Source organism: Anopheles maculipalpis, chromosome X (genome assembly GCF_943734695.1).
Source record: "Anopheles maculipalpis chromosome X, idAnoMacuDA_375_x, whole genome shotgun sequence".
Taxonomy (NCBI): domain Eukaryota; kingdom Metazoa; phylum Arthropoda; class Insecta; order Diptera; family Culicidae; genus Anopheles; species Anopheles maculipalpis.
The window spans coordinates 3573148-3599093 of NC_064870.1; the positions used below are offsets into that span (position 1 = coordinate 3573148).

Sequence of the window (25946 nt, forward strand, 5' to 3'; positions counted from 1 at the left end):
AACGCTACATTACCTTATTAGCTTAATGCGGCATTTCACTTAAGGTACAGGCAGATAGCAATTGGTGGCATATTAAAAACATGAAATGTGTCTTTCGCTTCTACCCTGAGTCGGATGTTACCGACTCTCGCATATCTTTGCACCTTTGATGTCAAAGCTCCTAACGACCTGATAGCTAACAGCAGGTAATGGGTGCACTTTGCCCGCCTCCGGTCATCATGATTCTAATCTGTAACTAACATTTCGTGGCCCATTTATTGGTGCACTGTCATCATTGATTGCGTGCCACTAGTATTAAGATTATCTCTGTGATAAACACACATGCAACCATCGCCGGCCATTAGGTGGACCGGGTTGCTTAGGATCCTACCTTTGTTGCATCTAGCATCAGCTCGGCGACGAACACCGCCGAGTTTACACCCAGTCCGATCAGCAGAATGACAAATGCACCGACCATATCGTTAAGCGCTATCTGCTGGCGACCATGCTGCCGGTAAGGGTCGGCCAGAAACTGTACCTGATGGTATTGACCGGCCCAACGATTGAGCAAACCGGCAGAGACGAACATCTCCAGTAGCTTGTTGAGTGGACCGAGCAATGGTGAGGATCGCTGGGTGTAGATGGCCAACTTGGCCACGTACACTCGATCCCGGCTGACGCGAAGTAGCTGTCCGCCTTGCGCAAGCTGTCGGTTCAGATAGGTGACGGTTTCGAGCGGCAAGAGTACGCTCAGTGGAGCACCTGATATCTGCAACTCTTGCACAATCACCTCGCGGAACTGTTGCGTTGTGACTAGTTGCATATGTTGCTGGATGTGAGGATACGCATCGAAGATGAAGCTGTAGTTGCGATACATGTAAAGCCTGTACCCGGCCGCTATTAATCCCGCTATGTCAGCCGGTACCGTATGGTTACGGCCTGTCCGTAGAAACCGAAACATTGATCCGGTGTAGGCGCTGCGCAGCACTAATGTACCGGCGAGCCACCACACTAGCAGGGTACGGGCGAAGTTGCGCGTCGGTGCGCGAGCTATACCACCGCCTAAAAGCACGCTGAACATGCTCGGCCATGCGCTGGCCGGTGTGCGTCCCAGCACTAGTCGTTGGAGAGCTATCGAACCTCGATGGCGCAATGCACCGATCACTGCTAGTCCAATTGTGAGCGAGACAAACAGTAGTGACCAGATCGGGATGGCGAATGGTAGGCGGAGCAGCTCCAGCGATGTGTAGGGCTCTCCGGGTGCAATAGCTAACACTAATTGGGAGGTGTAGTAGTTGAAGCTACTTGCCATATACCGGTTACGATGTAAAGTAGTCGCCCAGTAGCCGATGGTAAGGTTCGCCCGCAGCTGACGAATCTGGAATGTGGGTGAGAAAATGTGTCCAGGAATAGTAGCCCACACCATTTTAACTTACGTAGGCTGCGGCACCAGTTGCTTGATTCCGTGGTCCCGCCGTTCCCCATTCTGGCGGATCAACGAAGGTGATCTGCAGTCCAAAGTTTAAACGCTGCCTCAGGGTACGCAACAGTATGCCTTCGATTCCCTCCAGCTCATCGCCCACCCCCACGTTACCACCAGCCGGGCTCGGGATGATGAATGGAAACACTGGGAATGTGGCGACCACCAGTGGACAGTTGTAGAAGTTGCGCAGCTTGCGCGGAAACATGATGCGATCGCGATGGACAAAGCCAACGTCCGGTTTGTACACGTTCCACACGACCGGTAAGGCGCGTTCGCAGTAACCCTCGCCGTACGGGAAGTACGTGTAGAGCCGTACCTCGTTGGCAGCCGTGTCGTTACGCGATCCAATCAGTACGATCGCATTGACAATGTACTGCGCCCAGAGGGTGCGAAGTATCGCACCAGCTATCTCGAGCCGGTGTTCACTTGGCGAAGCTACCAGCACCGTGTAAAGGCCGGAAAAGTCATACAGCTCATCGCTTAATCCGTCCGCTACACGGCTAAACCCGTCGTAATCGGCCACTAGCACTAGATTTAGTACGCGCAACTGCTGGTGCCGTCCGAGAATGGGCGATTGTTCGGCAGGATGCTGTAGGCTCGATTCGAGCAGCACTGTTAGGTGGGTGGCGGTACGCTTTAGTATCTCGCCGATCAGCTCCGACGTGTTATCCCAGCGCAGGTACAACTGTTTGCTGGTGATCGTTGTGTAGTGCTGCTGGACTATTTCGACTGTGGCACGTACGAGCAACTCGTCCGCAGATGTATCGCCCCGAGTCCACGGTGGAGCATGCAACACTGTCAGTAGTAGCGGTGCTAGACAATTCCTAAAAGTGCACATCCACGACAAGTGCATTGTACGGTTCGTCTGAATCCAGGTGTCTAGCCGGGTGTCGGAGATTGATGATTTGTGGGCAATTTGGGATTACGTGTTTGTAATATGGTTGAGCGGGGAGGATGTTTTTACCCATCCTAGACTGTTCTAGCACGCGATGAGCTTTAAAATGTCTTCTTTGTCAATTAATCACTCCAGCAGACACGCGAACGTTTGCCTGGGACCTGGGACAGATAGTCTGCCATGAAGGGATATTTGACTTTAACATTTTAATAATGGACGTCCTTGGAAGCTGTCATTGGTATCATTAGACTGTAGTTATATGGTGTCCTATTAGTTGACGTATTCGAATCTTAAAAAAAATCGATAATTTTTATTAAAGTCATTAATATTTTTATACGTTTGAATGAAATCGGTATCATTTTGGTTGTTAAACATTGGAAGATGCAAACATAGTTTTGGACAATGTTTCTATTTTTAGCAGGGTGTGTTCCTTTTTTTGGCATTGTGCTAATACAAGAAGTAACCCAGTCTAATTGTTCATTGAATTAAGATTTCCGTTTACCAAGTGTGATTTAAAATTCAATAATGTCGACTAGAGCAGTGAACAAATGCATTACTGTTATGATACTTTAATCAATTATAGTCAGTTAAAAGCATATCATAAACAAACGTAAAGTACTTTGACATGTGAAAAATATTACATGAATCCACTACTAAGGTACTTAATAACCACTAATAAGATTCTTCAAAATACAAATTTTCGTTAGTAGTGCCTTATTTGGCAGATTAACATCGATTTTGCCAATGGGGTAACAGCTGTCACAGCTGCTACGCTGTACGCTACCGGGCCTCAATTAATGCGGGACATCAATCGGACATGAAAATGTAACGCTTTTATTTATTTATTACAAAAAAAAAGACGGCAATAATTTGGCAAATAACATTATACAAAATTCCTTTTGCAAAAAAAAACCCAGAATTTATAATTTATTTTGCACCGTCATTCTTGCACATTTCGTTTTGTCACCACAGAATGTCGTTATTCTCCGTCAAATTTGATGTTTCATTTCGGCCAGTTTCCGTTGTGTGCGGGAGTGAGTGACCTTACTGTTGCGAGTTTCGATGCGTTGGGTGTACGTTGATTAATATTTACGGGAAGCTAATATTTCCCCGTCCAGTGAATCGATCGCAAATGGTCGAGTGTGCAGTGAGTGAAAATTAAGAAACTAATTACGCGTTGTCTTTCGGTATGCTGTAGTCGAGGTGTGCACTTAGTACGTTTTGGTCGAGAACCACCTCGACTTTAGTTAAGTTTTGTCAATATTTACGCGTCACTTTGCTCCTATTCATTAACGTTTAATGTAAGAATAGTTTCAGTGTAGTCGGCTTGTCGCATATAAGGTGTACTGAAATCGACGTACTTTTTCCTCGCTGGCATGCAAATACGCGACGGGATGTAAAAAAAAAGAATTTGTTTCTTAAGGTCTACGGATGCAAATCTGCTTTTGAAAATATGCTGAAACGGCATCCATCTGATGGATAATGCTTGGGGAAAATAGAGTCTGTAGAGTGCTCCTGCTACTCTTGCATTCACCATCGAGACTGAGTGTTATGTGTCGGTACGTTACACCAAGTTACACAGCCTTTATTACAAGAGATCACACATACACATTGCACACACACGTTAGTGTGTCTTCTTAGTCTATTCTGCTTTGGCGAGAAAGACTGTATCCTTCTATATTTGTTCAGATAATTATTTGAGCTTCCACATTAAGAGTCTTACCTTCTCTGTTTCAGACTTTGACTAGCGATGAAAAACGCTGTCATTCCGTCATTCTCATAACTTCCCTTATTGAAGGTTTTTCTGCCAGCTCCGTGAAAACCACCATAAAGGTAGTACATGGTTTTGCCGCGAAAAGATAAATTAAATCACGCGGAATAGTCGAAAGATATCTTCTGTTCCAATTAAACAACCACTTCAATTTCTAGCAAAGAATAATATACTCCTCTTGTGGCCGAAAGAGCCCTCAAATTCTTATTGATATTTGATCCTTATTCTCTGATAACTCGGTGGAATTGACTGTCAAGAATCGTTTGATTGCCTTTAGGCATTGTAAGCCCCTGGGCCGTGAAGTAATAACCTTGCATCAGAGGCATCTGTTCCAGATCCTTGATCACTTTCTTGCCTCGGTGTCTTCTGCATCCCAAGTTCACTCCTATTGGGCCAATGAAATTCCTCACATGATGATGCAGAAAACTGAAACAACTTGAATTATTTAACTTTAGTATCACGGCTTACCGTCATATTGACAACCACTTAAATTTCCAGCAAAGAACAATATACTCCTCTTGTGGCCGAAAGAACCCTCAAATTCTTATTGATATTTGATCCTTATTCTCTGATAACTCGGTGGAATTGACTGTCAAGAATCGTTTGATTGCCTTTAGGCATTGTAAGCCCCTGGGCCGTGAAGTAATAACCTTGCATCAGAGGCATCTGTTCCAGATCCTTGATCACTTTCTTGCCTCGGTGTCTTCTGCATCCCAAGTTCACTCCTATTGGGCCAATGAAATTCCTCACATGATGATGCAGAAAACTGAAACAACTTGAATTATTTAACTTTAGTATCACGGCTTACCGTCATATTGACAACCACTTAAATTTCCAGCAAAGAACAATATACTCCTCTTGTGGCCGAAAGAACCCTCAAATTCTTATTGATATTTGATCCTTATTCTCTGATAACTTGGTGGAATTTGTTGGGAAAACGTAGGAAAATGACTTTCGGAAACAATTTCTTTATAACACTACACACAGTGGGATGGTTTTCTGAACGCTTTTTTCCACATTCGTTCGACTCAACGGATAGCAGGCGAGTGAGAGAAATTAGTTCGTGCAATTTTGTATGATGACATATGGAGTTTGGCAGTGATGCCAAATTGTCCGTTTTTCAGTTTTTGCTTTTGGGACGTATTATTTCCAATAGAATTGACTGTCAAGAATCGGTTGATTGCTTTTAGGCATTGTAAGCCCCTGAGCCGTGAAGTAATAACCTTGCATCAGAGGTATTAGCGCTTGATTGCAAAGGTCGTCTTTGCATTATCCTGATCGTCACTGTTTGCTTTGTTCTACATCTGTTCCAGATCCTTGATCACTTTCTTTCCTCGGCTATATATTTGTCCTGCTGCTCTTGCTATTTTGAAATCCAAAAAAGTTTCTTAATATGTCCTATTGATTATCACACGCTCTCTTTTGATGTCGTACAAATGTTGCTGTCTTACTACCAGATGCGTAGCGTTGTGTCTTGAACATGTGCTAACGATCGTTTGAGTGTCCTGCATCCTGTGTTCCAACGCGTGTGTGTCGTGCCCAAACAAGTTCCGCGAAAAATAGCAAGATGGCGGCTAGCAGCATCCCGAGCAGCAGCTGCAATGCACCGGCCAGTTGTGCCACATTGATCGGCGACGGTTCCGTGCGGAGGGCTGATTGTTGCGTGCCAAAGAAATGGTAGTCACCGTACCGGGCGGACCAGTACTTGAGCAAGCCGGACGAGTCGATCCGCTCGACGTGCTCGTCGAAGCTTGCCGTCAGCATGGAACGCTTCGGGTAGAATATGGTAACCGTGTAAAGTGCCATCGTTTCGCGTGCAATCAGCAGCCGCCCACGGTCAGCCTGTCGGGCGTGCTTTGCGTTGTAGTACGCGACGTGGTCACGCGTACACATCGCCACGTTCGGATCGTTCGGATGGGCGCCCATCCAGCGCAACCGGGCCGCGATACTGTCCGGCACGTTATGAAAGTATCGTAGACGGCGCAGTCGGTGAGGATACTGCTGGAAATAGCGCCGGGCCGACTCGCTGATATAGTACAGTGCACCGGAATGGTCAATCTCGGCCAGCGTCATCATCGGTGGATGGGTGGAGGCACGCTGCAGATACTGGAAGAGTGAACCCTGGTAGAGTAGGTTCAGCAGTAGCGAGACTAACATCCACTGGGACAATAGTGTCCGGGGAAAGGTCCCGGTAGGAGTGAATGGTAGCGGAGCAGCTAGAAGAATGCGCAAAATGTTCAGCACGGGCGAATGGAGCTGCCGTTCACCGGCAATATAACGTCGTACGGTGGCACGCGTCCCATCGTTCGGCATTAGTTGCAGCGAGGCAATCACCAGAAGGCCGATCCCGATGCAAAGCCCTGTTGCCAGCCAGATGGTGATTTGGAACGGTTGAAACAGCTTCTCAAACGCGGTGTACGGTGTGCCGGGTGGTACGACCACCACCAGCTCGGTGGTGAAGTGTACCTTGCCCGCCTTCAACATCGCGCTACGCTCGTACGAAACCCCGAGACAGGAGATGCCAAAGTCAACCTCCTCCGTGTAGATCATGCGCATCATGCCGGTACTGTTCTCGAAAGCGGCATCACCCCACTGCTGCGAGCGTGGCGGCACCCGCACATTCACACCGAAGTTAAACCGTCCGGCCAGACTGTGCAGCAGATCACCCTCGAACCCGGACAGAACCGGCCCGGCCCCAACGGAAATACCGGCGCCGGCCGTCAACACCGTAAATGGGCGCGTCTCGAAGCTGCCGACGCGCAACGGGCACCCATGAAACTGTACGTTCTTACGTGGATAGAAGTCAACCCCGTACAGGACGGTGTCTTGCGGCCAGGTAAACAGTAGGTACGGTTTCGGGATGCGGCACAACCCGGGCGAAAACGGATAGTACGTCCAGAGCTGCACCGGTCCAGTGGTACGGTCATCGTCGGCCGGGCGCAGTGCAACCACCACATTCACAATCTGCCTCACCCACAGCTCGTGAAAGATGCGATCGACCGTGGCAAGCGTTACCTGTGCGTCCTCCAGCACGATCAGATAGCGTCCGGCGAAGTCGAACCGGTCCAGCGTTACCTCCGCGAACACGGTGCGCAGTGCATCGTAACTCTCCGCCAGCAGCAAACTACGCGACCAGGGTGGCTGCTGCCGGCCGCGCGATTCAATCCCCTCCAACTGCACCACCAGCTGGCCTCTGCCGTGTTGGACCAGCAGTCGTTCGAGCAGATCCTGCAGACGCCACTGTCCCTGCCGCGTGGCGGTACGCATCGTGACGAACGTTGTGGCGAATGGTGTCCGGAAGTGAGTGTGCAGTACGATACCCACTATATCGGCCATGCTGTCGGTGTTGCCGGTCGGCATATCAGATGGCACCAGACTGTAGCACATACAGCCCAATGAAATGCAGAACGTGCCCACTGCGAGCGCTGTAACGTGTGCGATTGGGGACACCATTGCATCCGGAATAAGTACACCAAGGACCCATCTTTGAACTCACCTTTATATTGCTGCGAGGGAGCACAACCATTAAGGACTAATAGCGGGTTTGTTAGCGAGCGCGTGAACAATAGCGAACCACATTGATCCAATGCGGAGCACATTGGTCCAAGGGCGGTCATTCGAGGAGGGAAGAAATTGACTCGGATTTTTACTATAGGTTATTATTTGAAGGCCAGACAGTTATGAAGTAAAATCTTTAGGACTCCATTTAAAAAAAAAAAAACAGGCCTAAAAACAGGTCTCTGTTTCAGCGATTGTTTCATCACTGGATCGCAATTTCTTTCCAGCAAGGATTCCTTTTTTTATCAACGAATAGTATATTTGCTTATTGGCTTTCTTATCCGAGGAAAGGCAAACTCCAATACAAAATGTATGACCTACCCATAGGTCATAGGTAGGTGGCTAGGTGGCTCTGGAAGTAAGGATGTATTTTCGGTCATCAAAAGAAAGGATAAAGGTTAAATAATCTTCAACTACCTCGAAAACCGAACCTCTGCTCGTTTGATCTAAGCTGGACCAGTGTGCAATGGGTCCATGTGGTTTGCTAATGAACGGCACTTCCGTTACATTGTTGTCATGCCATGGATGGCGTTGGTGGCCATGGATGGCCACCGGGACAATCATTTAGTACAGCGATGGCACTCCTACCGGTTCAAACACTGATCGCGCTGCTAGTTCTGCGAGCTACCGGAACGCAACTCGACCCTCATCCATCCAACCCGAACCAGCTGACGCTACTGCCGGAGCTCATATCCGGCGTGCTAATGCGCTACTTTCGACATCCCTACCAACCAGTACACTTCTATCTGGCGGCCAACAGTGTGGTCCACAAGATTGAGCAGTGGGACGTGCTGAACCTGGTGTTGCGCTACACGAGCGGACAGTGCACGGTGACGTTTGCGAACGTGGAGGACAACGCGGAACCGCTGGTGCGACAGCGGCGAAAACACGCCATCTTGCTCGGTGAGGATGTCGATGCTTTTGAGCAACTGCTGGCGAACTTCAGCACCACAGTGAACGATTACTCCGGCCGGTATCTGCTCGTACTGACCAGCACCATCAATCTGCAGCAGCAGCACACCGAGTGGAACCGCTTGTTCGGTCTGCTCTGGTCCCGACATATTGTACATGTGAACGTACTGCTGGTGACGGTGAACGCACGAGTGCAGGTGTACACCTACGACCCATACTCACCGAACCATTGTGGACAGCCGTTGGTGAAGCTAGTGATGGATTTCGCGTACAGTGGTGGAGCCGGCGGCCGCGCCAGTTACAACGATATCCGACGGCAGCGCAATCTCTACCCACGGCGACGACTTACCAGCCTGTACAACTGTACCCTGCAGGTCGGAACGTTCGAGGCGAAACCATACACCTTTCTCGAGCGCAAAGCGGATGGTTACTCGGAGCTGGGCGGCTTTGAGGGTGATATGCTACGGTTGCTGGCCCATCGGTTGCAGTTTCGGGTGAACGTGACGGAACCATCGCAACAGATGCAGTGGGGCGTAATCGGACCACCGGGCAACAGTACCGGCACGATGCAGCTGGTACAGGACGAACTCGTCGACCTGGTGATCGCGTGCATGGCGCTGGACGTGACGCGCGCTATGTACCTGAAGCCGGGCTGGACACACTACACGTCCCGCATCTTGTTCGCCGTGCCGCAGGGCCGCCCGTACAGTGCGTTCGAGAAGCTGTTCCGCCCGTTCCGGAACTACATCTGGACCGCGCTCGGTGCAATGTTGGGCGGTGTGATGATGGTCGTCGCGGTGCTTAGCTGCGGTAAGCGGGCGCGCTCGTGGCGTAGCATTGTGTACGGATCATCCGTGCGGATGCCCCTGCTCGGGGCACTGTATTTGTTGTGGGGTGGAACCGTAGTGACGGTACCGAGGCGGAGCTTTGCCCGTTCGCTGTTGGTACTGTGGCTTGGTTTTACGTTTGTGCTGCGCACCCTTTATCAGGGTTCGCTGTATTTGTATTTGCAGCGCAGCGCTACCTATCCACCGCTTGCGACGATCGAAGAGGTACATCGCTCGATGCTGCGGTACCACATGGTAAATATTGCGATGCGCTTCTTTGTCGATCGACCGGAAATTAAGCGGCGTACCTGCTTCATACCACCCGGGTTGGATACGCTGGGGGAGCAGGTTGCCGGTATGGCGACCCGTAGCGACCGTGTTGTTGTCTGCCCCCAGGACATGGTGGCGTACAACAACAAGCTAAACCGGGCGCTAGGCCATGGGCAATCCGTGCAGGTGACGCGCGAATCCATCACACTGTTTCCGCTTACCATTTACTATCCGAAAAAGTCCTTCCTCACGCAGCTGTTCGATCGCGAGGTGCGGCACATCGTGCAGAGTGGGCTGATGGATTTCTGGGTTCGCAATTACGGTGACTATGGTTTTGAGACAAATCGCCGAGAGCCCCAAAATTCGGGCGAACCGCACAAGTTTACCGTGCAGCATCTCATCGGCGCTTACCAGTTGCTGATTGGCAGCTATCTGCTTGCAACGGTGGTTTTTCTACTCGAGCAAGTCTCGGTACGTTCGCCGCAGTTACAGCGTGTGTTAGAATTTTGTATGGATTAGCGAAGCAATGTCAGATGGATTAGAGTGTACGCGAGTAGTGAGATAATCAGTGAGTGAGAATTGATTTATGCAAAATGATGAATACCGATATCGATTGGCGTTCATTCCTGCCTTAGTTGCTCGGATGAGGACACGCTAGATATTCACACACACACAATCTGATGTACGACATTTCTCACGATCTTTTTTATTCTTGCTTTCGAATGTATAATCTTCATGTCTTCTTTATTGTCGTATATTTACAGAGGCTTTTAGTCTCTGAGACTACATTCGCCTCTCTATATCTTAGTATGGCTCCGCTATATTACCGTTCATCATGGCTGCCCCCAGGTAATTTCTCTCTGGTTCTGCCATGTTTCGAATGTATTGTCTCCGTGTTATAACATAACATAATCATTTCAAATTTTGGAAATATATCCACAAGCCACCTTGCAATCAGGATACTGGCCTAGCTGTGCATCCAGCATGGTGTCGCTAATTTGGTCACATTTTATCCGGGTCACCTTCCCTGTTGAACACAACGGAGCATGCTATTGAGCACCGGAGCACGTCGTAGTGTCGCTACCCGCCAGGGACTTCAAACCGATTCTATAGCTGGGTGATTGAGGAAGGTTGAAAGAAGTTCACACTTCGAATACGTTTGCATGGTATTGAATCCTCTCTGAGCTTTAGTAGTAGGTTCTTTCAATGCAATTTAGTTTGCCTAGTGGCTTAACAAAATGTGATCAACGAACTAATGAAATGTAAGAATCCCCAACCTAACTTGACTTAAACTAGTAGGATAATGATGGGCGGAAACGAAAGGTTATCAAGGAAAGGTGAAAGTTAAAATGGTGAGACGTGCAGGAGAAGCGCAAGTGCAATTTATGTACTTATTTTTTTTTATTTCGTAATGATTTTTTGGACGCATTTCCCTAACAAGTGCAATTTATCTTAGGATTCCAAATGCGAGAGCCGTTTGCAGTGTATCTGACAAATACCCTTTTCCAAGATTTTGCTTCAAACTTACCTCGAAACTGTTTCGCTATGTGTATTGTCAAATTTTAACAAGATTTTTATAAGATTTTGATTAAATTTTTTTGCACGGCAAAAGAAATCTTTATTGTGCAATCGTGTAGCTCTCATGACTTAAAATGAGGGTTTTTTTCTTACTACGTAGAAATCTCATTTATCTTCCACATTTTCCAAATCTCATTTCGATGCGATATCCCGTTCAATCTGATGCATCGCGATGTAAAGATTCCCGATGGCTAAATTTTGCTGCTGTGGTTCAAATTTTTCGATCCATCGTGCGATTTCATTACCTATTACGGCGGACGTCCTCGGCAGGTGTTGGCTCGCCACGGCAGGCGTTTGCTCGAACAAATCCAGCAACGTCTGTCCCTGTAGTGTGGGTGTAGGAATGCTCTGCTCTAGCTGAAGCATCGCTGGCCGCTCTAGAGTAGCTTCGGTTTTGATGAAAGTATGGTCGACATTATGGATCGGAGAGGCTTGCTGTGATTTAGCACCGGACAAAACAGAGTCCGTGCTGATGAAAGGCATAGCATTGTGAGAGCAGCTAGTAGTATCTTCTTCTGCGTACTTGTGTTTTTGCAATGTGTCTGGTACTGGAGATTTTCTGTCTAGCGGGCTTAAGCTGCGATCTTCTGATAACTGAAATTGAAACGTAGAAATTCGTTTTGATGTAACAGTAAGTGAAAACCAATGCCCCCATTCCCCTCAATAATTACTCACAGAATCTAGTGTGCTATCCTCCGTCTCTACCGATATGAACTTCATTGGTTTGTACGCAAACCAGCATGGTGTGTACACTTCATTCGCATCTAAAGAAGAATAATCGTTTGATATAAGACCTCTGTTTTTTCTACTTGGCTTTTATGACCTTCTATTAGGGTCACATATTGGTCATTTTATGGCTTACTAGACTTCTGATACTCCGTAGTTGGATGAAAAGTCCACCGAACTACGGGGGGAACGATCCGGATGGGATTTGAACCGCGGCCCTGCCGTTTATGAAGCTAGCTTCACCATCGGCTACCGCCCGTTACTCATACTGTATGGATCAATCAACATATCACCCAATATAAGTACTTACCTGTTCCGGTTCGTAAACTTTTCCTTACTTTGGCTTTATATGTACGGTAGCAACTAAGGAGAACTTGCCATTGCTGTTTTGCTTCTTGAACGGAGTAACCTTCCAGCGCTGCTATCTCCTTCCAGGCGATATCGTGTTTGCGTTTATTTTTGAATTCTATCGAAGATTTTTTCCACAATACTGGTTTGCCGCGGATAGCTTTTATCAACGATAGACACTTTTCCACATTCTGCAAATAAATATAAATTAGATTTGTTTTCTTAGGGTTAAATGAATATATACATTTAACTATCTTCAAAACATATATGTATAGATATGCATTAATTCAGGCGAGATCTGATGTAGTAGTATTGTAGAGTTAAAAAAGTCCATTCCTTGGAACCGTTAAAGGTGTGGTCCCATGAATAAACAGACGCTAAATAAGCAGATACGTTTCTTAACCCGCGTGAGGCAATTTTGTTTCGAGGCTGCCTTACCATGGCAGCGCAAACAAATGATATTTTTTGACAATTGTCATTTGGGAACGGCTTTGTCACATATATATTCGTCACATGGACTACGGAACCGCTTGGGCTCTGCTGTTAATATGTGAGTTTTCACTAAACAATAGAAACACCGGGCACCACCACACACTATAACCTAACCTTCCATAACCACCTTCTGTACGTATTTCGTACATATAAAAGGTAAAACGAGCAATCTTCCCTTACGCTACCAACGCTGAAACACGAAGCGAAACTTACCAGTTTTTTATAGTTTTTGTTTTTAGTCTCCATGATCGAAGCTGCAAATGGGTGAAAAACAATCTGTACTGTTTCTGTTTTAGAGGAATTTTACACTAAATCAGTCAAACTCACGTATAATTTGTTGCCGCTGCTGCTGATTGCTTCGATAGCTGTTCATAGCAAGCTTTGAGCTTGGTTTGCTTGGTGTTTGTGTTTCACCCAAGCCGAATGTTGACAGTAAAGTGATGCTGTCATTTCTCATTTGACAAACTTAGCCCATGCGACAATTCACCACGATTTAGAGGGAAGGTCGGTTCATGTTTGTGCCTGAAGTTCGATTGAGTTTGGCATTTCAAAATGGCGTCCAAAAAAATTGGTTGACGTTCAAAAATGTTTTGCGTGACCTACCACGCTCAACAATGTGAACGTGCTCCGTCTTGGCACTTGTGTGCTGCTACCTATTTGTCATCTCTGTCCTGCCGAATAATTGTTCCATTCTCTGTTTCATCATACTTGGTGCGGGTGTTTGCTGCGTCGGTATATCGTAAGTGCGTGAGTCCGGTGATATGAAGAGTTTAAACCATATATCCTATATGTTTTCTCACCCGCGCTTGATACCTCGTCCGATGAGTTGGGTGGGGGGCGTTAAGACAATCGGCATTGTAATTGCATGGTTTCATCGGGGAACCACTCTACTGATCTGTTGTTCAGCGCTGGCCTTTAGTTCTATACAACCATCTGCCACTGGTTCTTACCCGGTTCTCTCAGGTGTGATTGTCGTGATCTGTTGTGCCGAGTTTACCGGTAAGTAAACTGAACGGCCTCGGGGGCCCAATTTTGCAAGCCCTTCCAAATAACCGTGCATTTCCTTTAGGGCGTTGCTCTTATCATACCAATTTGAACAGATGTGATGTAAAGCGGCCTATGACAAGTCCACTTTCGTCCCTGGTTCAGCCCCAAACAATCTGTTTAGCAGATTCGATAGTCCATTCAGAATGTTCCATACAGCTTCACGCATTCATGTGATCCGCAGCTGGTGGTCCATACCGTACCGGTCCGTAAAATACGTACAGTTGCACACAACATAACATTCACATTGCCGTTTCACAGTATGCAACGCTTTAACGATGATGGGGCACGTTCACTGTGTACGATGGCGGTGTGCGCTATCATCGCAGGAGCTGTAATTCGTATTCTTTCAACGGTTTAATGTAGCGACTTGGGCAATGAAAGTTGGTGCGAATTATCACGTATTTGCATAGTCGGTCCTCATTACGGGGAGAATAGGATTATTCCCGATAGAATTCGAACATCGTGGTCCTACCATTTAAAGATCGGGGCCGCTGTCGTAATACCAAAGCCTTTGTCAAAGCCAAACGGAAAACTTTCCGACGGAAAGACTCTAGCCAAACGGAAAGCAAATTTGTATTATGGTCTCCCGTTAGAGTCGACGTCGACTTTTTGCATATATTCATACAGGCATAGGTTTCTCAGTTCATACATTCACAGATGATTTCAATTAATTTATACCTATCTTTAATTGCTAATTTATAATATAACCAGTAACTAATGAATTAGTTTGGTTTAACGTGACGGACTTTCGTGGTTCTTGCTTTAGAATAATTCCAGCAAACCACCAAATAAAATCACTAAAACGACTTCAAAATGATTGCCATAACATATCTGTCGTGATTGTTCATCATATTTGCTTTGCTCTCTTGCTCTCCTATTGTGCAATCCCTTATCTCTTTCTAAATCGCATTGCTAACATGATTAGTCGTTACGATTCTACGTAATTATAATTACTTTTAATTTTATCGCGCCTGTTTGTCTCCTACCAACACGTTTCAAATTGATAATTGCCTAACACCACATCTCAATCCCTACAATATCCACGTAAAATGTATACACTTTTCTATAGGTTTACGCTTAAACATGGGTTTTTTTTTATAAATACAAACTATACATTCCGTTGCACTTGACGGAAAACTTTTGGTCTAACGTGCGTTTCCGTTTGGCTCATGCAATGCAAATTTTCTACTTTCCGTTTACCAAGGATTTGTCATCGACTTTTAAACGTTTGATTTAGACAAACCCCAAACGGATAGCCGGAGATAGCCAAACGGAAAGTACAGGGTTTTCACTGGTTTTATAGACACATTCAGCGCGTTATAGAATCGTTCGAGCATACTATTGACTCGTTCGGCGCGCTATTGACGTCTTCGGATGATTGTATTGATTTGATCGGCAGTTCTATTGACAACCCTTGGTTGACACATATTTCTGCTGCTGTCAATGTATATAATTTTTTCACCGGAATGTTTACATACTGCCAAAACAAAAGTGTCATCGATTGGAGCGCCGGTAAATTGTTATTTTGCAAGTGGCAATTCGTTGCTGAATCCCAGTAACAGCAGGAAAAAAATGTGCCCACCAAAGGTTGTCAATAGCAATAGACGTCAAGAGCGCGCCGAACGAGTCAATAGTATGCTCGAACGATTCTAGAACGCGCTGAATGTGTCAATAAAACCGGTGAAAACCCTGTAATACCAAAGTGACAATTATGTGATGTTTGAGAAGTCGTTTGGATTCCACAATCAGGCCTTATATCTGGATCAAAACTATAAGGCTAAGGCTGGTATAAACATGCCGCGTTTTACTCGCTCCGCGACAAACTCGCGTATGTTCAGCCTGAAGTGAAAAATACAATTATTCCTGGTGTTTTGTACTAAAGTGACCAAGAACTGCATTGGATTCAGCAGTTCAGTTTTGCCTTTCTCTCCATTAACAATGGTTTAGTTTAGTCGTTGCATCTTCATTGTGTTAACGATTCGTGCAAAATTACATTACAACGTGATACATTTTGCTGCAAACGTTGCATATGGCGCCCGGGAGTCCTTTTAGTGCCTCCGAATCGTCATCTAAAGTTGATGCAGGATGGTCTTAATAGTTGCTTTCCATTATCGATGTTCTGATCACGTGTCAGTTATTTTATTATTACTAAAATTGCTGCCTCAGACATTCGGACCCATGTTTTTCTTCATTCCATGGAGCCTCATGTAGCATTTGCTTTTTGTGTGTCATTAAAATGCATGAGTATCCATTTTTCCGTGCGCCATTTGAGCCTATATATATATACGAATAACTCTACCCTAGACTATGTCCGTAATCTGTAACGATAAGATGAACATATTAGTCGGAGTAGTATTGCTAGTACACCTATTACAAACTTACCACTGCACACCGGATGTTGGAATAAAGCATTTGCTGGTGCGCGACACAGTGGGCAACCATTTTTCGGAGGTAATTGTGAACACTCTCGTTCGGTACTACGTGCAAAACCATTCGTCCACGCTGCTGATGCGTCTGTCCACTGTCAACCGGCAGACGTACGACCTACAGTCGGACATCATGGACGAAGTGATGCAACGTACGTCGCACAGTATCGCGTACGAGTATCGCTCGGTATCGTTACACTATTCGTCCCGTAGACCGCGGATCTTTAATCTTGCGTTTATAGACGGTTACGATGCATTCCAGCAGCTGTTCGACTCGCTCGATCCGGCACAGAACGATTTTTCCGGCTACTATCTAATAGTACTAACTACGCTCGATACCGTACCGGTGGAGATGCTCGCCCGCATGTTTAGCATACTGTGGACGCTCAATGTAGTAAATGTGAATGTGGTTACGGCCGATCTGCAGGACCACAGTCATTGGCAGAGTGTGCTGATGTACACGTACTACCCCTACACGTCGGACGGTTGTGAGAAGAACCTGCCGTACCTGGTGCATCGCTTTCGCAAGGGTAGCAAATGGGTAGACCAAACGATTGAACTGTTTCCGAGTAAGCTGACCAATTTTCATCGCTGCCAGATCACGGTCGGTACCTTTCATCTACCACCGTACATGGTGCTGACGCGCCAGAATCCGCAACAGCTGAGCTACGGTGGCTTTGAGGGTGACCTTTTGCGTGCGCTTAGCGTGAAGCTTAACTTTACCGTGCGCTTGATCGAACCGGAAGCTGGTGAGATGTGGGGCCGGACACCTTCCAGCACGACGCCATCTGCCAACATCACGGCGAGTTCGTCCGGGTGCGTTCGGTTGGTACTTACCGAGCGTGTCAATCTTACGCTGGGCCGGTTTGCGATTAGTGGCGATAGGAACCTGGTCATGAAGAGCAGTCGTAGCTATTATACCGTCCGCATGGTATTTGCTGTACCGGCCGGCCGTGAGTACACACCGTTCGAGAAGTTGTTTCGTCCGTTCGCTCGCTCTACCTGGGCGATGGTGATATTTTACCTGCTCGTTGGTGTTTGTGTCATTTGTACGATTGAATTCAGGCGACTGGCGAACGTGCGCGCGTTCGTGTATGGGCGTGGTGTAACGACACCGCTACTAAATCTACTTAGCGTACTGTTTGGCGGTGCACTACAACGTCTACCTGTACGGAACTTTGCTCGGACGCTGCTACTGCTCTGGATGTACTATTGTCTCATTGTACGCACCTGCTATCAAGGATCGCTGTTCGAATACTTGCAGGAGCGCAAAAACTTCAGCCCACCACAAACGGTCGATGCACTGGTGGGTGAAAACTATCGCTTCTATTCACTGTACGGTTCCGCTCTTTATCTGCAGCAGATGCCCTCGATAATGTCACGGTACTATCATATGTGAGACAGTTCTTACGCCTGTACAATACTGACAGATGTATATCGCTCTCCTGCTCTTTCTTAGCATCACCTGGCTTGATGGTGATGATGCCTCCACTGAAGAGCATCTGGTACGCTTAGCAACACATCAGGCACCAGCCACCGCTCTCTTCACCGATCTCGAGCGTGTTGCCTACTACAACCGTTTCCGAGCAAGCCAGGGACTCGTATACATCGCCAACGTAGTGCTCGTGCGACTGCCGATCGGTATGTACTATCCAAGAAAATCTTGCCTTGCTAATCAATTCGATCGCGAGCTGGACAGTCTTGTGACGTCCGGGTACGTTAGCTATCGTTTGGAGCGGTACGTGAATTATGAGTCATTTAAAGAGCCAAACGCATACGACCACGCACCTACACCACTCACCATCGATCAGCTGGTCGGATGCTTTGAAACACTGTTTGGCCTGCTGGTGGTCGCTACCGTTCTGCTAATGTTTGAGCTCTTATCACACTGGATCGCACCACTCCGTACGCTGCTCACCGTTCTGCAGACGGAGTAGGAGTGCCGTATGGTGTGTTTAATGTCTATTGCACTCAACGTTCGGGATGTTGTGCTCGGCAATCGTGTGTGCGTTTGCGCGCCATAAAATCGGGAAGGAGAGCATCGATTTGTGCTATAAAAGTGAGTCTGGTGTAGCTGCTGGAGCTATCGTTGCGTCAGTCGTGTTCCCAACGTTTGCTGTAGGTGATGTCCTTTCAGTGCGTGTGTTGTCTTAATAGCATTTAGTCAGTAATCAAACGCGATGTATATGCGTGTTGCGTTGAAATGCATCAAAAATTCCTTAGCCTTTTTTGTGACGTTCAAGCAAAACTAGAAGAGATGGATCAAAATACTTACTTATATAACTTGTTTATGTTTCATTTGAATAAAACAATATAAAACAACTAGTAAACTAGCCTAGCTAAATTAAAAGAAAAACTAATCCATGCAATGATGATTCACTAGCGTTCCTTCAGCCTTATCCGCTTGAATGTACGAATGCTGACAACTGAAACACAATCTCAAATCACATCTCAAACTCAACGATAATTTATCTCTTCTAGTTTGGTTTGTTTCCCCTCACTTGAATTCTGCGTCATTCTTGGTTAAATTGTTGTAACGGTCTGGCGATGAAACAACTACGAGATGAATAAGTTTTCTGATCATCTGGCTGTTGGATTGGCGCGCAGTTTTGAACTGCACTGCATTCTTTATCCCAGTGTTTCACACAACTGAAAGTGACAGTAATTCGTTCCGCACCAGTGGATGAAAAACCTTGTTACTGTTAATGTTAAAATGAGACACGAAAGACACTTTTGCTACTTCTTTAAGTTCACACGTTTATCCGTCAGTTGTCCGATTGCTACTGGCGGTCAGAATTCACATTACGCTTCGGTTTATATATGCAGTGTTACAGAAGTGTCAAACCCAACAAATACATTCAAATACATATTATTCCAAGTTACTTCAACCCAAATTGGCCCGCAAAATAGTTGTGACCTCAACGATTTGGTCAGTACATTCGCTACCATCGCATCGGTTGGACAGTTCTCCAATACGAACCACTGTGTCACATACAGGTGCTGGACGTACTTTACGCGCGTATCGATATGCCTCGCGCCATCGGTAAGCCAGGATAACTTTGGTCGTCCTCTGTGATCACCATGAATTTATTGTGGCAAGCTTCACACTGCAACATAATGCTTGTTGGCTTGATGGCTGTTGAACTCTTAGATAGTACATTTGGTCGGGCCACCACGGATAAATACAGTAGGCCCACCTTCAACACTTCCACACAAAGCAGCGTCCTTTAAAGCTTGGCTCTCGGCCGTCACTTTCGATTTCATGCATGGACGCTGATGACTTTCTGCATCGAATTTAACTGATACGCATTGCATCAGGCAATCGGTTAACCGGGAAATAGGTTGTGATATTACCGGCAAATGCAGTCATATCATTCTTGGACATCTTGAGAGTTAGAAAAGCCGTACGAGTTTGGCAGTCGAAAGAATGCTTTGCAAGGACGCTGAATAAAAGGTTTTTAATCCTGTGGCAGGAGGATCTTTGTACCAACAGATGTTCCTGGACCGTGATAGAGTGTTACAGTTGCCAAATCTTATGTGCATAGAGTTTCCAAACCTTTTGGAAACTGGAAACCTATTGGCCGAAGAACTTTAAATGATGATCTTCATCATCAACAGTAGTCGTTGGCCATTTATATTGTAGTGGCAAGGTTCAACACTTCAGTCTACGTAACCAACTTTACGCAAAGCTTTCATCGCAGTTTTTCCTGATCTTTGCATTGCATTTGCAACTTTGCGGCCTTTTTTGTACAACTTTTAATTAAATGTATCTTTTTTTCTGTTAACCTATTTTGGCATCCATGTGTAATAAATATCGACCGTAGCCAAGCGGCATAACAGCATCGTCATGTGCGCACACTAAATAAAATGCACTATTCAACCATCAAGCTCCACCGGCCCGTGCTCATGCTTTCATCCGCTATGTCCATGTGTTTCGGTGTAGTTTTTTTTCTCTCTCCCCCTGTTGCGAGAGTTTCGCGTAACGACAGCGCATTCCCAAAACTTGTGTCTGGCAGCAGTCGTACAGTCTGTCGCCGGTCATTTAAGGGTATATGTTTGTGACACTATTAATTCATCCTTGATGGAGTTGATGTTAAAAATGGGTGCGGGAGAGGGGGGGGGGAGTGAGTAGAGGTAGGAAGGATGTGCCAGGGGACCAGGAAAATGGAAGACAATTGTCCGCCCGCGGTGGGTAATCAAGTTTGGTATACATGGTGACACGCACACACACACACAAACATAGACCTGGTCGGCGGGACAGGATGGCGCCCGGACATACGAATTGTGATGAAAATTTAATCAATATTTACTGTAAATCGGCACCCGGGATTGTTGCGTTTTGATGAGCCACGGGGAGTGATTGTGTGTGTTACTATTAATGTTGTTATGTTACTACACCGCTGACCATAGTTGCCGACTGACAGTGGGTTGTGTGGTAAATCATCCATGTATCTCTCTTTTTGCCTCCTGTCACACTGTATCACCTGCTTTCTCGTCAACTTACGGCGTAGTCATTGGCTTGTTTTTATTTCATAATTGTAATATTTTTGCATCTTCCCTCCCCCCTTGGATTCATCCTCTGTTAGCTTTATTTGTTTTACAACTGTCGAACGTCACTCGGAACCTTGCAACGGCCGCCCGTGCATAATACATGGCATGGCCCTGTAGTTCGATTTTTTTTTTCGGCACGTTTTAATGACTTTTGTGATCCCATTTTTGACATCGCGAAACCACTCTTACTGTTGCTGCGGACACTGACGCCCAGAGCTGTATTCGGCAACAGTTTATTTTTTGCTAGTTTTTGCCTAAATTTCCGTTATTTTAAATCTATCATCATAATGCCTACCACTTGCTTCACGCGATCGTAACTCCAACGCCTGTTCAACTTCCCTTACATGTTAGTTACATGATTCAACCGAATGACCTTCGTATCCGCATAATGATAACTGATTTTGAGCCTCTGAGACTATATTCACCTCTCCGCTGTTTACAAAAAGTGGTTAACTATTAATATAAAACTATTGCGGATGTGCTTAGGAAATCATCGTGGTCCTTAAACGTCAGGCTCAGCTGCTTCGTTCAACTCTGCGACACAAACGTACACGACTCTTGCCGTACAGGTACAATGGCACAGCAATCGGTTGGCTTCACACAGTAAGGAGTGATCTGCACCAAAACTCGACAGTGAGTCCGCAAAACCTCCACCGAAGGGCCCAGTTTTCTCTCGCTCTAGCCTCAACGCTGTGAGCAACCTAGTCGAGGAATATATCCTCACGCTGGATCCTCATTGTTAGTAGCTTGTTGGCACAGGTTGAAATCTTTGTGTCGGGCTTAGCGGTTAGGAGCGATAAATAATTCATCCCATTTTACTGTCATTTGTCTCCTCTTCATCTTTTACCTCCATCATTGAACTGCTTGGAGTGGTATGAAACCTCCGGCACAAACCGTTCTACCGAACATCCCCGGGTGTGTATGTGGTGTGCCGTATCGGAGTTTGAGCGGTTCCCGAAGGAGGAATTGCGATTGCGAAATGCTCTTGTGCCCTTCTTAGCAGCAGATTCCCAAGATATGCGTTCACGGTGTTGTGGGGGGGGGGAGGGAAGGGAGGGGAGGGATGGGGGCATCACATACTCCTCTTTCTCATTGATGCGAGTAATCGATATCGATATAACTACCCACCAATTCAATGAATCGCATGGCGACAAGTCTCTCGTCTGCCAGAGGTTTAATTGTGGGGCTGGGGAAGCGAGGACTTTGTCCCAACAGAGGCAGTAGTAGCAGGTTCGGTTCCAAAAGGTAGTGACAGTCTATTAATCAATAACGCTCGGAAAGGAAACTAAATACCTTCGGCAGCATATTCGCTCGCCCTCGGCCCCACCGATTATGGGGTGGCTGAGGATTCGCTTGCAACGGAGGGAAAAATTCATTCTGTTGAATGAATAAACACAGCGTGCTCCGTACACAAATCAGTGCATTATGTGTGTGTGTGCGTGTGGCGCAGGATAGTAAAATGTGATGTGCGTATAATGTCACAAATCATTCCTTTTAGAGTCAATGCTCACCGGTTATCCGCAAAGGGCAAATGAAGAATGTTTGTCTTTTCCGAACGATTTAATCGCCAATGATGCGACAGAAATTCTGGCTCCACCGCTACCCGATTGTCCGCATAAACCGATTGTCTGTTTTCTGGCGTTTTTCTTGGTGGATGTTGGTGTTGCTCTTTAACACGTCAGCAGCTTAGGCTCTTGTACTTCTTATCGATGTTACATCTTCCTGAAGGATCCACTCGTGTGCATCTTCAGGATCCTGCCGAAAGGATTCTTTGCCTACGGACACATCTAGTTAACGGATAAAAGCCGCTCTTGTTGACATCGAATTCGGGCTAATGAGATATCGTCCCCGGGAGAGGCTCCATTTTCCGTTCTCCAAACTTTGCCTAAACACATAAAACATTGTTCTGGGTGGTGGTGGCCATTTTTAAGCTTCAAACATTTAATCGGTTTACAGTTTACAGGGGCTCCAAAAACCATTGGGATTTACCAGCTTTTGCACATTTAGCTGTTTTGCACCCACCGTATGCTAATATAGTTTTTTTTTTTTGGTGCGTGTGAAACTACTTTCTTCAGCAAATGTGTTGTATGTATCTGTGATGTTACATCCACACAACCGATAGAGGGTTGTGTTTACGTGACCGAAGAAACTTCTTCGCATTTAGGATGTTTGACGTGTGCCCCAAATATTTGTTTGGGACTCTCCGAAGGTGGTGTGTGCGGTTTACCATCTTGTGTGTACACGGGTGCGGTTTTTCAGACTACAGGCTTGTTGCATAGCACTGCCGGTTGGTGTGTGTGTGTGTCTGGCTATCACACCTTGGAAACTTTGTTTTCCAAATTTACCATTTTAGTGGTCGTTTTGAATCTTTGAAGTCGAGAAAGTCTGGTCATTTTTTAAGGCTCTGCTTAACTACCCGGTGGCGTTACACGTTAGGGATTTCAACACCAGATTTGCTACCCATTCGGGTCTTTATATATATTTTTTAAGTTAAGTTCCTTACACTCCATGTTAAGGTTATAAAAGCGTTCGCGCCTGGCTTAAGCGTTCCTACTGCTTCGACGGCCCCTCAACAACCTGACGTTACCGCCTCCGTAATGGAAGCTTATGGCGCTGCCATCAGGTGCCTCTCTCGCTGTTGTTACTGCTGTCAGCACCGCCTGAAAGTCTGGTCATGGTAATCTGATTATTTTGACTGTCCCGCAAATATAATCGTATTCACTAATGTCAACTTTTTTCCCCTTGTAGAAAAAGAGGGAAACACAAAGGGAAACACGAGGGAGAGAAATCATATGAATCACGGTCTCTTTTCCGTTTTTTTTTGTTCCGTCATTGAGGAGCGCCAAACTTTAAGAGCGACCACATCCTCCCACTCTCTTTCTCTGAAGTAGAAGATTAATAGGGGCAAAAGTGTGGGAGTCCCTCGCACCTCCATCCTCATCTTCCTAGCGTGTTGGACACGCGCTCTCGTTAAAAGGACACTTGAGGCACGCGGCCCACCACACAGGACCCCATCCCGTCTTAGGAGCGCTGGTGTTAGAAACCGGGCAAAACGCTCTGCTTTTTTTTTTGGCACAAGTCGACTGTAGGACTAGGAGCAAAAAGGTGGGGGCAGTGTGAAGTACCTTTCGGCACCGATTCTCGAACCATAAAAGGGTCGGCCACGGGCTAACAATGCTGATGGATAATAAAACGATAGAATAGAGAAGCGCTTAAGTGCATTATCATCATCATTATCTAGCAGTTGAGAGTGGGCAACCATGAATTTGATTAAATTTCCAAACCACGAAAGCGAAAGCTTCCACCGCGCGTTGGATACTTGAGCCCAGGGAAGAGGGAAGGTATACAGGGGAGTTGTAAGAACGATGTCAATGCTTCACTATGGAAGATTCTACTACTTGAATCTTTATCACTGCTGTTGCAAGGCAGACATTTTATTTTTGTTTCGCCCTATTTGGGAAGTAATTTCGCGGAGTAAAATGAACAAAACTGAACGCTCTTGGAATGATCAGATGGCTAAGTATGGATCTTTGTCGCTTTGTACAACTTCGAGACGTTTTTTTTTTCTCATTTATTCCTAGCGGTTTTGAGTCTTTGAGACTACTTTCGCCTCTCACTTCGAGACATATCTTGCTATAATGCTTTAAAAGGTTGTATTCGTCTATGTCACTTGTCATTACTTCGTGTAGAAAAGCTGGAGAACTTGAGCTCTCCTCAAACTGATCAACTCTTGAAGGAACTTTGTGAGGAACTAGCAGGTGGAGGTTGTGTCAGTGTTGTATCTTCGAATACAATTAGGTTTTATTGAATTAAACAGAGAACCTGTCTGTATCGTTCTGAGCCTGCTAGTCAAGAGTGTGTCAAGAGTCAAGTTAGCGGATAAGATATGTAAATAAAAACGAGACTGACGCGGAGCGATTGGCGCAGCCGTAGAAAGTAAGCCTTGCAGGCAACACACGCTGGTGTCTTCCAGTAATTCTACTAAAAACCACAGCCCAAGAGTATGTTTGAAGTTAGACACAATCATCAACCTTCCAAGAGTGAGGTTTATTAATAGTGCCGCCATTTTCGAGCGTGTACCGATCTAACAAACACCGGCGAACATGTGATGTGCCTGCGCCTGGTACCTCGTACTACAACCAGCACCGATCACCACGCAACTGATTGGCACATTCTTTTATGTTTGCTGTCACGTTCGTTGCACCTCGGAGGGCAGGGTTTGTTTTGGTGTAGTAGAACCGGTACCGGAGGTTAGCATTGAACCACACTCGTAGTTTTCGCGCGCAACCACAAGACTTACCGCTTCGTATTGTCCCACTTTGGGTACGGTAAGCGCTGTGGGGAGGGGGAGTGAGGGGAGTTAAGATCATAAATATTTCACAAACATTGACCACCCACACACGGAGAGTGTGGGTGCGCGTACCACAAAAACCCGGGCGCACAAAATGCCAAGCCATTGTGGTTCCAGCATTTTCGAACGTCCATGCTTCGGGCAGGCTCATAAATAAGTGACGCTGATGTTGGAGTGGAGGAGGGGGTAGTACATACAACGTTCAGCGTCAATTATAAGGCACGGGACCGTTGCATTCGTGCAAGGAATGCTCCCGCTGTTTCGCCCGGATATATTGATGGTACTTCAAAAGGTGGGCAGTGTCGACATCGAGCTCCTGGTCCGCCGGTTTGGGTGATACAGTTCACGTCAGGCTCAATGATCGAAACAATGATTAAACGCTTAGCGAGAGACAATTGTTTCCGCCCTGTCCGTAGATTCCGTAGTGGGCCGGGGGCTGATGGAGGCAGGGCGGGGTGAGATGACACGAGTTGTTGGTTGTCCTACACCCTTAGCATCGTCCTTGCTTCGTTGGGCAAGCCCTAGTAGCGCGGGTAAAATCGAATGGAAATGAATTCGCAGCAAACGTTGTTGAGGCCTGCGTGCCGCTCTTTGCTACTTTCTAGTTTGATTCATTATACTTTATTGCAGCAGAAGTGTTTACACCGATTACTTCATTTCCTCGAAGCAATTGGACGCCACGTGCTCAACCTTTATGACTTTGTTGCTTTGCGCTTGCTTATCAAATTCTTC

At 46.3% G+C, this 25946-nt stretch overlaps 8 protein-coding genes and 1 pseudogene across 8 annotated transcripts in view; 5 read left to right on the forward strand and 4 right to left on the reverse strand.

Moving 5' to 3' along the window:
• LOC126561385 (uncharacterized) overlaps positions 1 to 25946 on the forward strand; it is a 390544-nt gene that overhangs the window by 167388 nt on the left and 197210 nt on the right. The window lies entirely within an intron of this gene.
• LOC126557347 (lysophosphatidylcholine acyltransferase-like) overlaps positions 1 to 25946 on the forward strand; it is a 238922-nt gene that overhangs the window by 140976 nt on the left and 72000 nt on the right. The window lies entirely within an intron of this gene.
• LOC126557212 (cytoplasmic dynein 1 light intermediate chain 2) overlaps positions 1 to 25946 on the forward strand; it is a 367651-nt gene that overhangs the window by 112044 nt on the left and 229661 nt on the right. The window lies entirely within an intron of this gene.
• On the reverse strand, positions 359 to 4124 carry LOC126562456 (uncharacterized; annotated as a pseudogene).
• Positions 5614 to 7581, reverse strand: LOC126562466 (uncharacterized). The gene has a single exon (XM_050218982.1). It carries the CDS (start codon positions 7579 to 7581, stop codon positions 5614 to 5616), a length of 1968 nt encoding a protein of 655 aa, XP_050074939.1.
• Positions 8262 to 10214, forward strand: LOC126556365 (uncharacterized). Its single transcript, XM_050211633.1, has one exon. It carries the CDS (start codon positions 8262 to 8264, stop codon positions 10212 to 10214), a length of 1953 nt encoding a protein of 650 aa, XP_050067590.1.
• On the reverse strand, positions 11406 to 13212 carry LOC126562476 (uncharacterized). Its single transcript, XM_050218995.1, has 5 exons — positions 13167 to 13212; positions 13053 to 13093; positions 12310 to 12538; positions 11949 to 12037; positions 11406 to 11867 (listed from the first exon to the last, which is right to left on the reverse strand). The coding sequence occupies exons 1-5, from the start codon at positions 13210 to 13212 to the stop codon at positions 11406 to 11408; spliced, it is 867 nt and encodes a 288-aa protein (XP_050074952.1).
• On the forward strand, positions 16218 to 18249 carry LOC126562485 (uncharacterized). The gene is made up of 2 exons (XM_050219007.1): positions 16218 to 17707; positions 17772 to 18249. Exons 1-2 carry the CDS (start codon positions 16218 to 16220, stop codon positions 18247 to 18249), a joined length of 1968 nt encoding a protein of 655 aa, XP_050074964.1.
• The window catches only part of LOC126562509 (uncharacterized), a 301387-nt gene continuing 292860 nt past the window's right edge, over positions 17420 to 25946 (reverse strand). Inside the window, exon 3 of the mRNA XM_050219042.1 lies at positions 17420 to 17429. The gene's annotated coding sequence lies outside the window, so the exon portion shown is untranslated. The remainder of the gene's footprint in view (positions 17430 to 25946) is intronic.

What these genes read in the sequence shown, in the direction of transcription:
- LOC126562466 (XM_050218982.1), bottom strand. Translation starts at nt 7,581, where the DNA reads ATGGTGTCCCCAATCGCACACGTTACAGCGCTCGCAGTGGGCACGTTC.
- LOC126556365 (XM_050211633.1), top strand. Translation starts at nt 8,262, where the DNA reads ATGGCACTCCTACCGGTTCAAACACTGATCGCGCTGCTAGTTCTGCGA.
- LOC126562476 (XM_050218995.1), bottom strand. Translation starts at nt 13,212, where the DNA reads ATGAACAGCTATCGAAGCAATCAGCAGCAGCGGCAACAAATTATAC. An exon ending in GCAGCGGCAACAAATTATAC is followed by an intron (nt 13,094 to 13,166) that starts GTGAGTTTGACT and finishes ACCCATTTGCAG; the next exon opens with CTTCGATCATGGAGACTAAA. An exon ending in ACAAAAACTATAAAAAACTG is followed by an intron (nt 12,539 to 13,052) that starts GTAAGTTTCGCT and finishes ATTTATTTGCAG; the next exon opens with AATGTGGAAAAGTGTCTATC.
- LOC126562485 (XM_050219007.1), top strand. Translation starts at nt 16,218, where the DNA reads ATGAACATATTAGTCGGAGTAGTATTGCTAGTACACCTATTACAAACT. An exon ending in ATGTCACGGTACTATCATAT is followed by an intron (nt 17,708 to 17,771) that starts GTGAGACAGTTC and finishes GCTCTTTCTTAG; the next exon opens with CATCACCTGGCTTGATGGTG.